This window comes from Ochotona princeps, chromosome 14, assembly GCF_030435755.1.
Source record: "Ochotona princeps isolate mOchPri1 chromosome 14, mOchPri1.hap1, whole genome shotgun sequence".
In the NCBI taxonomy this organism is placed as follows: domain Eukaryota; kingdom Metazoa; phylum Chordata; class Mammalia; order Lagomorpha; family Ochotonidae; genus Ochotona; species Ochotona princeps.
Window position 1 is genome coordinate 14,168,531 of NC_080845.1, and position 15,749 is coordinate 14,184,279.

At 43.4% G+C, this 15,749-nt stretch overlaps 1 protein-coding gene across 4 annotated transcripts in view; it reads left to right on the forward strand.

The window, feature by feature from the left end:
• The window catches only part of ASTN2 (astrotactin 2), a 980,906-nt gene that overhangs the window by 636,571 nt on the left and 328,586 nt on the right, over positions 1-15,749 (forward strand). The window contains exon 1 of one of the 4 annotated variants that reach the window (XM_058672828.1): positions 10,381-10,476. The exons of the other annotated variants lie outside the window; for them this stretch is intronic. Within the exon in view, the coding sequence (XP_058528811.1) occupies positions 10,433-10,476 (44 nt within the window). The 5' untranslated portion in view covers positions 10,381-10,432. Of the gene's footprint in view, positions 1-10,380; positions 10,477-15,749 lie in introns of those variants that run through there. 4 annotated transcript variants of the gene reach the window in all.

Consider the following 15,749-nt stretch of genomic DNA (forward strand, 5'->3'; position numbering starts at 1 on the left):
ATGGTTATACGTAAATTTATTATTTTCCTATGCTTGGACCTACACTATTCTTATTGATATTGACATAGTTTATTGTTCTTGTTATTGTAGTCATTCCATCGGTGTTACCAGACTTCCAGGATCCAATTGGTCCTGCAGGCTGCTTTATAGAAGGCACTGCTCAATTGATTTCTTTCTTTTCTGCAAAATGCTACTTTGGGCAATGTGCAAATCCAGTTTAGATCATTTGACACTCCTTCTGCAAGTATTAGTTGATCAACTACATCATGGCAGGAGCTGTGTTGGGTCCTCCTAGTGTCTATAGAAGTGAACGGAATGGTTTACAACCACAGAGGGGACAATTGAAATGAATACAAGTAAAACCTACAAAGACAGAGACACCTGTCTGTGCTCATGAGATTTGCTGGCACTGTGTCTCAGACAAAATTATAAATTATTCTCCCTCCTGTGAAAGGACAAATTTCCTGGTAGACACTTAGCATCTCCACTTGCTTGCTTTTCATTTGTGTCTCATGCTTTCTAATTTGATTGTTCCCACACTATATCCCAGAAATGCCAGTCTAAACTAAGGTCACTGGTGATGTTGTTGTGGAATACAAAACAGTGGTTAAGAGCTTGGAGAGCAGAATGAGAATGCCTTGTTTCACATCGCAGCAATATCCGTTCATTGAGGAAATGTGGCTTTGCCATCTATTAAAAGGGGAAGGATCATTTGGTAAGATAATACATGTGAACTCCTAAGCACAATGCAGGCACGCACTTATTATGACTGAGTTCTCCTTCCGGCATCCTGCCCTCCTCCACTCCACCTTACCTCCCAGCATCTGGCTCTGTCCTCTGGATTGGTTTTAATTTCTCCAGAGCTGCAACCTCTCTTAGAATACGTCAGATACATGCTTTGAGTGAATATTTAGCAAGAGTTGTGTTTATGCAGTGCATTGTGAGTGAATGGATGAACATGGGAATGAAAGACACCTATACGTGAGTGAAAATGAGGTGAATATTTTTATGTATATGCATGTGTCTGTATGATTAATTTATATACAATCAAACATGAATGAATCATTGTATGAAAGGATTAATGAAGTGGTGAATGAATGGTGAAATAGATGATGTAATAGCTGAGCTCAGCCATTGTTGAGAAGATGAGAAAATGAATGAAAAGTTAAATAAATGAAAACATTAATTATTGACCCAGCTGGACATGGAAGAAGACTGGACCCGATATTGACCAGAAAGAACCATGACCTTGATTAAATGTAAATGGTATTTTGGGAAAAATCAACTCAGAAGTTTAGGAAATGAGCAATTAGAGTAATGACTTTCCTGGAGTTTAATAAACCTGATAAATCGATCAATATTTACAATTTTCTGTTGTGCTAGGAGTATGTATGTGTGTGTGCATGCGCTCAAGTTAGAAAGTGAAAATGGTGAAAATTCAAAATATGTTCTAAGTAACATTAAATGTAGATGACAGATATGTCAGTCCACTCTGCAGTGCTGTAGCAAATGCCAGTCTGGGTAATTTGCAAAGAACAAAATTCATTGCTCTTATTTCTGGGGACTCTGGAGTGCAAAATGAAGGAGTTGCAGGTCTGGTGTTGAGTGAGGCATCTGGTCTCCTCTCTGGAGCTGCTGTGTCCTCCAGTGTAAAGGAATACTGTATCCTCACATAGCGAGACAGAAGGAGGAAAAACAAAGCACTAGCCTCCTATAATGATACTGAGCCATCAATGAGGTTGGAGCCTCATGACTTAACACCCACCTTCCAAGAATGTTGCACTAGAGGAAAGTTTCCAACACTTGAATTTTGGGGGCCCATTCAGACCGTGGCAGGAGGTCACACAGAGATTGTGGGGAGAATGAAAGGAACTGATTCAGCTTGAAATTTTTGTGGAGTTCCCTTTGTTACAAGGTCCTAAAATAGCAGAATTTTTGTTTAACTGCTTTTAGGATATAATAATAATGATGACAGCAGTAATTAGCCATTTCATTCTGATGTTCCTACAGGTATATAATAGTCTCCCTTTGATTTCTCTCTCGAGTTTCCCAAATGTTTCAGAAGGAGGCTGGGCAGGAGCCTTTATTTAATCAGGTTAGCTTTAAGCCCCATCTGTCCTCAATAAATGACCTGAGACAAGTGGCAGTAAGTTAATAAACATACAGGATAACTAACACAGAAGGTGAACTTTGATTTTAAGTTTGGTGAAGAAGTGATTCTAGAACTTCCTGCTGATAAAAACACTGTAAATCAGCGCAGAGTCCAGTGAAAATTTTGCCAGAGCGGAGTGCACTGGGTTCTGCTCGTGTGTAGAAGGAGGTATATAGCCTGTCATCAGAGGAGAGAGACTAGTTATCCTTGCATTCAGAGAACACTTGTCCACATGACTGTTCACACAAGACATGGGTCACACAAGTCAAGAAGCACGTCTTCAGGCACTGCTTTGACTTTTCTGTTTTTTACAAATAGTAATCAAAACATTGATCCTCAACGGATAACACCTACTAACAATAAAGAGATTTCTCCAATACCAAAGTGATTGAAAAGACATATATGGAATTCAAGTCATGTCCCTTCTATACCTCAAATAAATTCCTTCATAGAGCTCATTTTTCTCTTTGTTCTCTTTATTTTGGGGTTTCTGGGTAATTGTAGTACTGTCTGTATAACTCTATCACTTCCCAACTTCATATCATAGGTGTTTGCTACTCAAGCTGTGATAAAATCTCACATCATGGCCACTATCTGCGAGCTTATTAAGCATGTAGCCTTCTTTATTCCCAAGAAATCTACATTTTTAACAAGATCTGTAGGTGAACCAAATGCAAATTGTTATGTGGAATAGGGCAGTGGTTTTCTTTTTTATTATTCAAGATTATTTTATGTTTGTTGAAAAGGCAGATTTACAAAGAGATGGAGAGAGAAAAAAATCTTCCATCTTCCCAAGTAGCCATAATGGCCGGAACAGAGCTGATCCAAAGCCAGGTGCCAGGAGCTTCTTCTGGGTATCCCACATTGTACAGGCTCCCAAGGCTTTAGACTGTCCTCTACTGCTTTCCCACGCCACAAGCAGGAAGCTAGATGGGAAATAGAGCAGCTGGGACACTAACCAGCACCGATATGGGATCCTGCTGTGTTGAGGTGAGGATTCAGCCACTGAGCCATCATGGTGGGTCCAGGGCAGTGGTTTTCTTCTCTTTTTTTTTTTTTAACAGATGAACTTTTTTTCTAGTTGTTATTATTTTTATGATACAGTTCCATAGGCCCTGATATTTCCCTTATCCCCTCCCCAATTTCCTCCCCCCTCACTGAGTTCTCCTATATTATTACTATAGTATAGTTCTTCATACACAGTCATATGTCCCATCATTGTGCGCATGGACAATGGCAGAGAGTCCAGCATCCTATTCAAGATATAGTAGTTTCATTGGGAGTTCATCTTTGTCTGGAAGTAGAGATGAATAATGCATTGTATCCTTAAATCTGGATATGATAGTCTCCATTACACAGCTATTATACATTTCCTTAAATGAAGAGCCACAAAACAAAATCAACAACAGGAAGAAAAAAGAAATTAACAACACCATGAGGTTAAATAACATGCTACTGAATGACTAATGTGTCGCTGAAGAAACAAAAAAGAAAATCAAGAACCTTCTTGCAGAAAATGATGCTACTGTATGACCTATGAGTCATTGAATAATTTAATCAGAAGACAGTGTTTTGAAGAGATGTAACTAACCAAAAAATCAAAATCCATGAGATATCATTTCCGCTGATCTTTGTAGGTGAAATGTGTCTCCTGTAGGCAACAAATAGATGGGTTATGTTTTTTAATCCAGTTTACTAATCTGTGATGTTTGATTCGTTAGTTTAATCTACTGACATTCAGGGTTAGTATGAATGGGTGTTAATTTGGTCCTGTCATTTTAGGAATGGGCAGTTCATTGGTTTAGTCTTCTGTTGTTATTTTACTGGGATGTTCTTTGCAATTGTCTTTGGTTTTGGTGGGCACTGTTACTCTTCTCTGTCAAGAGAACATCTTGAAGTATCATTTGTAGGGCAGGTTTGGAAGAGGTATATTCTTTTAATTTTTGTTGACTGTGGAAGGATTTTATTTTATTTTCAAAGACAAAGGAAAGTTTTGCTGGGTACGTTATCCTGGGCTGACAATGTTTTGCTTTTTAGAATCTGGAATATGTTCCTCCATTCTCTTCTGGCCTATAGAGTTTCCTGTGAGTTTAATTGACATTCCTTTACATGTCAACTGATTATTTTCACATGCACATTTAAGGATCTTTTCCTTATGTTTAATTGAAGAGAGCTTGAAGATCATGTGTCTTGGTGAAGATCGTTTTTGGTCAAACCCTGTTGGGAGTTCTGTGCCCCTCCTGCATCTTGTTTCCCAAGTCTTTCTCCAAATTAGGGAAATTTTCCCTTATTTCATTAAATGCATTTTTTTTTAAAGATTTTATTATTATTGGAAAGCCGGATATACAGAGAGGAGGAGAGACAGAGAGGAAGATCTTCCATCTGATGATTCACTCCCCAAGTGAGCCGCAACGGGCCGGTGCGCGCCGATCCGATGCCGGGAACCAGGAACCTCTTCCGGGTCTCCCACGCGGGTGTAGTGTCCCAAGGCTTTGGGCCGTCCTCAACTGCTTTCCCAGGCCACAGGCAGGGAGCTGGATGGGAAGTGGAGCTGCCAGGATTAGAACCAGCGCCCATATGGGATCCCGGGGCTTTCAAGGAGAGGACTTTAGCCGCTAGGCCACGCCGCCGGGCCCCATTAAATGCATTTTTAAACCCAGCTTCTCTTTCTGCACCTTCTTCAACTCCCATAACTCTTATATTTGGCCTTTTAATAGTGTCTTTCAATTCTTGAGTACATTTTTTGGCCTGATCCAGCTCTGCTGCCAGCTTTTTGTTTGCTTCCCCCTGGTGATAGAAAATATCTTCTAATTTTGAGATTCTTTCTTCTTCCTCCTTCATTCTATTTTGGAGACTCTCCACCGTACTTTTAATTTGCTCCATTGTATTCTTCATATCTGATACATCAGCTTTCATTTGATTCATTTCCAGTGTGACATATTCCTTAAATTCCTTGAATGCCTGCTTTACGTGCTTCTTGTTGTTGATAAAGAGGTTTATAACAAGTGTTTTGAATTCTGTACCCCCCATGTTCTCGATGTCTTTCTCAGTTAACTCTGGGGTTGGCAAAGGGTTTTGCTCCCCTGCAGGGGACTCTTCATTAATATCCCTTGTGCCTTTGTCTCTTCTTTTGTTCTTGGTCATTGTACCTCTGGTTCGCAGAGTCTTCTCCTTGGAGCAGGTTTCTAAGCTGTGTCACCCACAAGTGACAGTTCAGTTTTACTTATTGCAGTTGGCACATGGCTATTTATTTGCAGTCACTTGTGCTGTTCCCTCCAACGAGTTCCAGGTCTGGGTTCTTATGTTAGATTTCTACCATGGTCTCCATTGCCCCAGCTCCTGGCTCACCACTCTCCTCCTCCTGTGATCCCGTGCTGAGGCTGCACTGTTGTCCGTACAATCTTTCTCCCACTTCTGGTTAGAGCAGGTCCCAAGATTAGGGAGACACCAGGAGTACTATATAACTAGGTTGTTGGTGGTGCTGACTTTGCCAGAACCTGTTGGCTGTTAGATCTGAGGGTCACATGGACCTATTTTGACCCATACAATGCCACAGTCAGTATTATTTTCCTGTGGGACCAGTGCAATGCACTTTTCTTGCCAAGGTCAGTGCATGCGCAGCTCACTGTTGTCCCCTGAAGTGTTAAATTCCTTGCCACACTGTGCAAAATGTCGCCTGATGTGCCATCAGATCTGAGGGCTACCTGGACCTATCTTGGGATGGAACCTGTAGGATGCCATTTTGTTGCAGTCCAGAAATGAGTTCACTCCCACCTCAGTGCATGTATGGTACTGTCCATAGCCTTTGCCACCTTAAACAAAACCTGGTACAGCTCTAGGGGGCTGACTGGACTGTGAAATCCACCCTGTTCCCACACTGGCTGTCTGGGATCTGCTGCTCTGTCTCTGCTCCTGTCAAATCAAACAGACCAGCAGGATGGACAGTTCTTTATCTGGGTTCACCTCCTGAGCTCCTGGTGAAAGTCCCTTCCCACCTGGTTGCTGGTGGAGTTCTGATTGCCACTGTAATTCAGTGAATGCCACTCACTGAATGCCACTGGGGCGTCGGTCACTGCAACACCACACCGTTGTGTCCACTGCTTTCCTGTGTCTGTCGGTCTCCAGGTACCCCTCTGCTGTTGTTCTGTCTTCTCCTAGTTCCTGGGATGTGCCCTCTCTGCTTCACACTGGCTAATGTTTCTCCATTCGTTTACATGTGCCCTTACCCTGCTCTGCCATCTGGATTCTCCAGGGCAGTGGTTTTCTAAGTGGGATCACTGCACTAGCAACATCAGACTCACCTGTGATTTTGCTGAAACTTCTCTCAGGCCTTACTCCAGACTTTCTGAGACATAATGCTAAGGGTGGGACCTTACTCCCAGCATTACCTCAGGTTCTAATAATTCTGATATACACCAGAGTTTGAGAACTGTTGATCCCAAAAGCAAGTAGATCTGGAGCAGGCATTTAGCCTAGCAGTAAGGATGCCCACATTCCACAATGGAGTACCTGAGTTTGATTTTTCCCCTAACTACAGAGTCCTACTTATATAGCCCCTGAAGGCCATAGTGATAATTTAGTGAGTTCCTGCCAACCAGGCTGGAGATGTGGGTTGTAATCAGTGATGGAAATAGCCTTATGCATTTAAAGAGTGAACCAGGGACCTGGTGCAGTAGCCTAGTGACTAAAGTCCTCCCCTTGCACACACTGGGATCTCGTGTGGGCACTGGTTCTAATCTCAGCAGCCCAGCTTCCTGTTTGTGGTCTAGGAAAGCAGTAGAGGGCAGCCCAAAAAAACTCTGGTACCCTGCACCCACGTGGGAGACACGGAAGAGGCTCCGGGCTCATGGCTTCAGATTGGCTCTCATTTCCAGCCATTGCAACAGCTTGGGGAGTGAATCATCAGAGGGAAGGTCGTCCTCTGTGTCTCTTCTCCTCTCTATATATCTGACTTTCCAGTAAAAATAAAAATAAATATTAAAAAAAAGAGTGAGTCAATGAGTAAGAATTTTTTTCTCTCACTCTCTTCTCTCTGCTTCTCTCCTTCTTCCTCTCCTTCTCTTCTTCCCTTTCTCTCCCTCCCTCTTTCTCTGTTTCTTTCCTCTCTCATATAAGTAAATTTAAAAATGAAAGTCAGTAAAACAGACGTATCTGTGTTCGAACCGTATCTGTGTGGGAAGCCATTCCTCTTGACGCTCAGTTCCTCCTCAGCGAACTTGGGACCCTGAAGTTGGTGAGATAATGCCACTTGCTCTTCCAAGAGGTTGTGTTATTCAGATTGTCCATAAAATACCCCTGCCTCTGATGCTGCAGTGCCTCCCGCTGCTTCACAGAAGTCTGCATTTGTTGCCCTTGCCTGTTCTGTCATTGCCTTCCAAATGGCACACGTGGTGACCAAGTCCCTGGCCCTGCCCCTTGGAGCCATCCTCTCTGCCACTACCTGATGGCTCTATTCTCCGGCCAGATTCAGTAAAACACTAATCTACACAACACAGCTTGGATCAGAAACAGTTTGAATTCATTTGGCAAGTTGGACATCACATGCCACTGTTATTCAATATTTTACTGGAGTTCAGATCCACAACCTTTACTAAATCTCTTTCATCCACTAATTTTCTGATTTGGTCAGGAAAAGCTGTCAAGTTGTACAGCTTGATTTGTTCCACATGAACCTCCGGTGTTCCTTATCGCTTGCGATTCCATTATCCCGCAGATGTTCACAGATGTTCTCTGGGCACAATCATCCAATTATTTTACTAAATATTGACACCAGGCTTACTGGACAATGATTTTTCAGGATTACCTCTCATTAACCTCCTTGGAGGACGAGCTCTACATCCAGTCAGCTTCACCAGTGCCTCTGCCCAACCGGCTTCTTCCTTCGAACAGAATCATTCACTCCTATGGTTTGGACCCCTGCTCTTTAATATACGTAACACAGTATTCCCCGGCTCCCCTGGCTGCCCTGATCATCAGGGCTGTGTTGAACATAGAATCACAGAAAGCCAGAGGTGGAAACAGCATTAGTTAGGAGATGTGACGTGGGGAAAGAACACAGATTTTTCAATTGTGACACTGCTGCGTGGCAGGCAATTCGCCTTCTGTATTCAAAATAACCACATCTTTCTGAGCCTTGCTTTTTCACCCCCACCTGTAAAATGGGACTAAGTCAGTCACAAAGGCGAGAAGTTCACGAAAATAATCAAACAAGACAAGTGCTTCGCATCTCAGCACTGAGCCTGAGAAGAACTGCCTGCTTTTCCCCAAACCTTAATTAACATGCTCGCCTTATGATAAAGGGAATCTTGGAGACATATAGAGGGTTACATGGACTGTGAAACTCACAGGAGGCAGATTTCTGGTGGTTTAGTGTCATTCACCAGATTTAGTTTTGACTCCTCCCTGCTAATTACATACAGGTGGATGCACCACCATGCTACTTCACTGTGCGTTGGAACCCAAGCCCAACTCAGTACCCAACTCACCCTGCACCAGGGCGCCCTCTTATGGAAAGCAGTCTGAATAGCTGCAAGACAGACACCCTATCATTTATGCCGTAAAAGGCAGACAGGAGGGCTTTCCAGCCCTGGCCGTGATCCGCGCTGCTCCACTGAGATGCCAGGGACAGTTTTGCCTATGTCTCTGGGTTTTGATTCCCACCCCTCCCACTGCTGTTATGGGAAAAGCTACTGGATGGAGACAAAGGTGAGCCAGTCTTCTAGGGTATCTCCTAGAACTCTGGAATATATACACGCACATGAATGGGTCCACGTTAAATTAATTTCACTGATTTTTTTCCCTCTTTGCCTTTGAAACCTCGGAGTGTGGAGGTTATAATTGGGCCGTCTGTTATCCTGTGCCGAGGGACTCTACGGAAGTGCCAGCCAGGGATCTAGGGCTGCTTGTTTACATATCACCTTTCAGGACTGGGTAACAGATAGTCCCCCTTTCCAGCCAGAGTCCCATCCCCTGCCCTTTTATTATGTGTCCCTGCAATTCTATTACCTGCTCCGGGTCTTGGTGACTCAGATACAGTGGCTGCAGTAATGATGGCTTTCAGAGTTCAGCTAATGACGCAGCCACCGAGGTGTCTCCAGACCCAACAGCTGGCTGAATCTCAATTTAGCAGGATTTGAGCCGCCGACAGCATCATGCATTATGCATGAATGCGTACCCGCGTGTGTCTGTGGACGCATGTAGATTTGTTGGAGAGAGGATAGGGGGAGCTTATTTGTACCGGAGACCCTGCATATTGGTGGTCATGGTGAGGAAAATGAGGTATATGATCGTGCCAAGCATTTGCTATGAGCTTGGCAGGATGGGAGCGAAATGTTAGCAAAGATGAACAAGCTTCGAGCCTTCTTGGGATTATAGCTGCTTTTAGGAAGACTAGGCAGACTGGTTTAGCCCTGGGCTTGGAGCACAATGGCCCGCGGATTAAATCCTACCAAAGCCATTTTTTAGCTAAGTCACCCAGTGCTGAAGAGTTAAGACTCCGCTTTCTTATCTGCATGATGAGATCTTAAACTGATGGGATATTAAATGCAATAATGCAAGCAAAGCTCTTATCGTTGTGCTTGGCAGCACAGGAATTAATCAACAATATTGGCCACTATTAGTACTTCTTTTTGCATTCCAGAAGAAAGCATCTGCCATCCAGCCGTTCCCTGAATGACAGGCCTGCATACACCTAGGATCTGTTTATCACTTGACCATTGTGCACAAAGAAGAACATAAAATGTAGTTTCTTGTCCCTGTTCTGTCAGTGGTTTTTAGTTTGTTGGTTTGGTTTAAGATTTATTTATTTTTACTGGAAAGTCAAATTTTCAGAGAGGAGAGACAGAGTGGGAGATCCTCCATCCGCTGATTCACTCCCTAAGTGGCCAAAATGGCCAAAGCTGAACTGATCTGAAATCAGGTGCCAGGAGCTTTTCCGGGTCTCCCACATGGTGCAGGGTCCCAAGGCTTTGGGTCATCCTCAATTGCTTTCCCAGGCCACAAGCAGGGAAGTGGATGAGAAGTGGAGCAGCCAGAATTAGAACCAGCACCCATATGGGATTCCAGCACATACAAGGCAAGGAGTCTAGCCACTAGGCTACTGCTCTGGGCCCTAAGCCAGTCCCTTTTTGACATTTATCCCCAACATCCTCATTCATAAATGAGGTGTCAGAATGCATCAGACTTTGTTTCCTGGAGGAGCTTGGGGTGTCAGCAGAGCCCCAGAAACCCTCCCAGCGAGGCAAAGGTGAGGAGCAGAGAACGTGCTATGATGGCTGTTCCATGTATGGGGATTCCAAACATGAATTCTTCTGTACACAAAGCAAGTAAGTTTATAAACAACTGCTTCAGCAGATCACTGGCAAGAATTGTGTTGTCCTAGACTCTGTGACTTCCTGGTCAAAGCAGCCAGAGAAACAGAGACAATAACAACCTCTCCCTTACAACAGGAAAGATAGGTGTTGGGAGATAAGCTGCTAGCTCGCGAATAGTACATGGCAGAAGGCTGTGTAGGAGCAGCCTGTGTCTGTCTGTCCAGGCTAGAGAGCTTCTTTGGTTGGAGGGAGGAAAGATTTCAAAACAGGCAAAATTGGATAGATTCTGGGCTCTGCCCTTCACTTGCTTAATTATACTGAGTCAGATTCTTTTTATTTATTTACTATGTATTTTTTTACATAAGATCAATTACTTATAAGATTTATTTACTTTTATTTATTATAAATTGTTTATTATATATTTATTTATTTATTTACTTATAGGATTTATTTACTTATGTATTTTTAGCTTTTTTTAATTGGAAAGTCAGATATACAGAGAGGAGGAGAAATAGAGAGAAAGATCTTCCATCCATAGATTCACTCCTCAAGCAGCTGCAATGGCTGGAGCTGAGCCAACCCAAAGCCAGGAACCAGGAGCCTCTTCTGGGTCTCCCAAGCAGGTGCAAGGTCCCAAGGCCTTTGGCCATCCTCAGCTGCTTTCCCAGGCCCCTGGCAGGAAGCTGGATGGAGATTGAGGTTGCCTAGATTAGAACCGGCGTTCATATGGTATCCCAGCGCATTCAAGGTGAGGACTTTGAGCACTAGGCCACTGCACAGGGCCCTGAGCCCGATTCTGAAGCTCCTGGAACCAGAGTTTTCTTGTATGCACAAATGGAGATCACGTCTACCAGCACAAGGATGGTGTGGACATGAGTGAGGTGACGCTGCATATGTCATCTCTATTGTTTTGCATGTGGTATACACTGGCTGCATGTTTTTTTCTCATCTGAATTTTTTTAAAGATTCATTTTTCTTAATTTGAAAAACAAATTTATGTAGAGAAAGAGAGACAGAGAGAGAGAGAGAGATCCTTCATTTACTGGTTTATTCCCCAAAGGTCCACAATGGCCAGAGTTGGATCAATCTGAAGCCAGGAGCCAGGAGCTTCTTCTGGGTCTCCCATATGGTTTCAGGGGCCTGAGCTCAGCCATCTTTGAATGCCCACCCAGGTGCATTAGCAGGGAGCTGGATCAGAAGTGAAACAACTGGATTTCAAACCAGCATCTACATGGGACACTGGCACCACAAATGGAAGTGTAGCCTACTATGCCACGGCATTAGCCACTCATTTTATGACAGCATCCCAGGGCCTTCCCTTGAGTGAAGAGCTCTCTTTTAAAGGAGCCAGGGTCGCAGTTCCCTTCCCTGTTTGTAAGCTGTCACCCTCTCCCTGACCTGGTCTCCTTCATGACTTTCTCCTGCACTGGCATTTTCTCCATAGAGTCCATAAGCCTCTGTGGTAAGGCCTCTGCAAGAATAAAGAAGATTATGAGAGAAAACTTCCAGAAAGAGAAAAGAACCATATAGTAGGTGGGAAAGAATAGTGCAGTTCTGGTATGTGCTCACTTCCGAGTTGAGAGATAGAATTTTATAATGAACCTTGGGTCTATTCATATGCAAAACTATGGAGATACAGCTTTAAAGCGAAATCATCAAGAATCAAAGCAGCACATCTCACTGAGAAGCTGATCAAGTTTGCTGTCTGGGAAAACAGAATGGAAGTCCAGTTTCAAACCTGATGCGTGCGAAAAGTCCGAAACTCGATGTAGCCCAACTTCTGTCATTTCCATTTGTTTATTTCTCCTTCCCTTCTTTTACATTACTGCTTTTTTCAGAAAACCTCAAGTTGGCAGGAAGGACATTACCATAATGAAATAGTAGCTGTACTAGATGCTGGTACTAAGTCCTAAACTGAAGCTACGTCCCCTGAGTTCTGACCCAGCGCTGGAGTCAGGTTCAGACAGCTACAGCAGTGATGACGCTGCTGGCCTGAGTCTCAGAGCAGGAGCTTCGAGGAGATGGTAGTTGAGGGTAGGGTAGTCCTAGAAATAGTGGTGGACACTTTAACCCAGTATGAACCTCTGAGTAAGTCTTCTTATTCTGTTATTAAAATGTATTTATTTGAAAGATGTATATGGAGAGAGAAAGGTGGGGGGGGGAGAGAGAGAGGGAGAAATAGATGTTCTATCCACTGTTTCACTCCCCACATAGCCACATGACCAAGGCTGAGCCAGGGTGAAGCCAGAAGCTTCTTCCATGTCAGTCACATGGGTGTCAGGGACCCGAACACTTTGGCCATGTTTGGCTTCTCTTGTCAGGCCATTAGCAGGGAGGTGGATCAGAAGTGGAGCACAGCGCTGTGAACCAGCACCCATATGGGATGCCGGCATAGTAGATGATGGTTTTACCTGCTGAACTGCAACAGCAGCTGCAGTGTCCAGCCTTCCCAGTCACTGACTCTTAGGATGGTTGGTTTTGTTTGACCCAAACCCAACTTCGTGGAGTTAAGCTTGTGACCATCTGAAGTGTAGTCATTGAGTTTACAGCCTTCTAATTGTGTTCCCTGTGACCTTTCCTAGACCTGCCTTGGGAATAGAGGATCCTGGTGCTCAGAGAGAGGAAATACATAATGTATTTCCTAAATGCAATAGTGTGCTTGTGAAACAAAGCAGATCCTATAGCTATCAGATTGTCTATCGGTCATTAACTCTGAGAAAGTCTACCTATAGGAGTATCAGTGGAATGTTAGCCCTGGTGCAGACCCTGTACCACTACACACAACTTAGACTTTGCTTGCTTGCCTGCTTTCTTCATTACTTGACCTCTTAGCTTTGACCCAAACAATGAGACCATATTTTTTTAAGTCAGGTCTGACCATTACAACTGACCTCGGTTCTGCACAGAACTTGGCACTTGATCCTTAAAATCTCTTCATCAAATGGTAAGCCCTCAGAAAAGCCTGATTCCTCAAATGAAGAAAGAATATTTTATCTAGGCCTGTTACTCTCTAAACATAATGGAAATGAAATAGGAAGTTTCAAATAATATGATCCTAAAGTCAGTAACCTCCAGGTTACTTAGATTTGCCCTCAGATTTATTTGTGAGTCCCTGCAATATGCCATACCATGAATGAGATATGCAAGACAGAACCACCAATCAGTTGCTATCCCCACCTGCTCGGTACTCCGGTTGGTAGAGAAAATGCAAGCATAAATTGACTGACAGATAACTATCACTGAGTATGCAGTGAGCACTGTGCCTTATGCCTTGTAAGAATCAACTCATTTCTTGACAAACAACCCTATCAGGTAGACATTCACTGTACCTGTTCTACATCTCAGAAAATGGAAGTGACCTAAGCTGTGACCTTATATGTCTAGTCTGATTGGCAAGCTGATTAGCCTACTCTCCTGGCCGTTGTATTCTGCTAATCCCAAGTTAAAACAGAAAATGTGTGAAGTACAAGAGGCTTGTGAGGCAGCCAGGCTGCTTGGGAAGGCTTTTGAGAGGTGAAGGCTGATTTGAATCTTGATGGGTAAGTGGTTGTTCGAAAATGGCAGAGGAATGGATATTTCAGCAGTGGGATCAGCAGGAAAAGAAAGTAGAAAACACGGGAAGAAAACACAGGAGGGTACAATTGGTTTCTTTTTTTGGCGCAAGAGGATCAATCTGTGCAGGAAAGTCTAGAGTAGTGGTGAAGCTTCATAAAATGCTGAACTCTATGCCCTTGGCTCCTTGAAGGACATTCTAGGTGGAAAATTGATTTAGGGAGGAAAATAGATTGAATCAAGTGAAGATGTCCTTGGGGAAAACCTTCCACAGAGTCCTTCTCAAGAACTTTTTACCAAGTAGGCTTGGGTTGCCCACAGGGAACTCATTACCACTTTGAAAAAAGTGCGTGTCAGTACATGTGTGTTCATGAATGGGAAACTAACAAACCAGAGGGGGAGACAGAAGAATGAGATGGATTGGAAACAAGGCCCCATAAGGAACCTTTCAAAGCCTGGAATTGTTTATCCTGGAGAAGCAAATGCTCAGAGGGAAAACGAGTGCTAACGTCAAGTCTCAAATGTTGTGACAAGGTGTAGAGTCAAGAAAAGAGCCAGGGATTTGTAGTCAGGTAGGCTTGTGAAATCTTGGGCAAATTACAGCATGTTTTTGGGACCTGAGTTCCTCAAGGTTAAAGGGGGGAATATTTAGCACCTTTTGCAGCACTGTGCTCAGTATTAATAGCAGTTTGTGTCAGGTCCCTGGTACATCACCAGTACTCACAATTTGTACCAGGTACTGCTATTATTGTACTATGCAATATGCATGTGGAGAAGGAATTTGTCTTTCATGTATGCCCAGCCCTGAATCAGCAGACCTCCTGTTACTTCCGACATGGTGGTGACTGTTTGTTCAATCCCCACCACAATGCTGACAGTCAGATGTGTTCTTAACACTGGTCGCCATTCTCTTGCTGCTGTTTTCCATCCCCCCATCCCATGCAGTAAACCCATGGAGAGGAACACAGCCTCAGCTATCACTTGTCTTCCACTATTTTATACGAAAAAATGCATGAGCTTTTCAGGCCAGAGTGCGTATAACTTCCAGGTCTCCTTCACATACCCACATATGCCTTTCATCCTTGCTCCTTCTATTCTTGCTTGCTCCTTCTACCATTTGATACTTTTAACATCTTCTTCAGTCTTCCAAGGAACTTGATACTATTAATAACTCCTGTTTTCATTTTAAAATTTGTATTAATTTAGGAGAACAGATTTCATGTATTTCCTTGACACCATTTTAAAGAAGATAACACACTCCCCTCCTTCTTTCTCTCCATTCCTCAATGCCCCTTTATTACTCCCTTTCTTTTTGCCTTTAATTTTTGCAAAAACACATAATTTAAATCAGCTCTATAATCACGGGTTCAATACACACTAGTCATAATGGTCAACAAGTGAAATGTTCAAAGAGCGCAGTTGCATAAGAGTGTAAGCATTGGCTAAACATGACAATGATATTGTGATGTGATTGTCCCCATTTTGTCTCAAGTATTTCCATCTCATCTGATCTTCTCCTCAGTTCGTAACTATAGTGTTCATCTCTCCAATATCACTCCCTTCTCAAACTTCTAGTCGCCTTCAGCTACCACCTTATGTCTTCCCTTCCCAGCCAGCCTTCTAGAAAGGGAAGACTATGCAAATGGCCTCCACTTCTTCACTTCCCACTTACTCCTCCACCCACCAAAGTCTGGTTTCTACCTCCATCACCAACAGATGCTGCTTCTGTCACA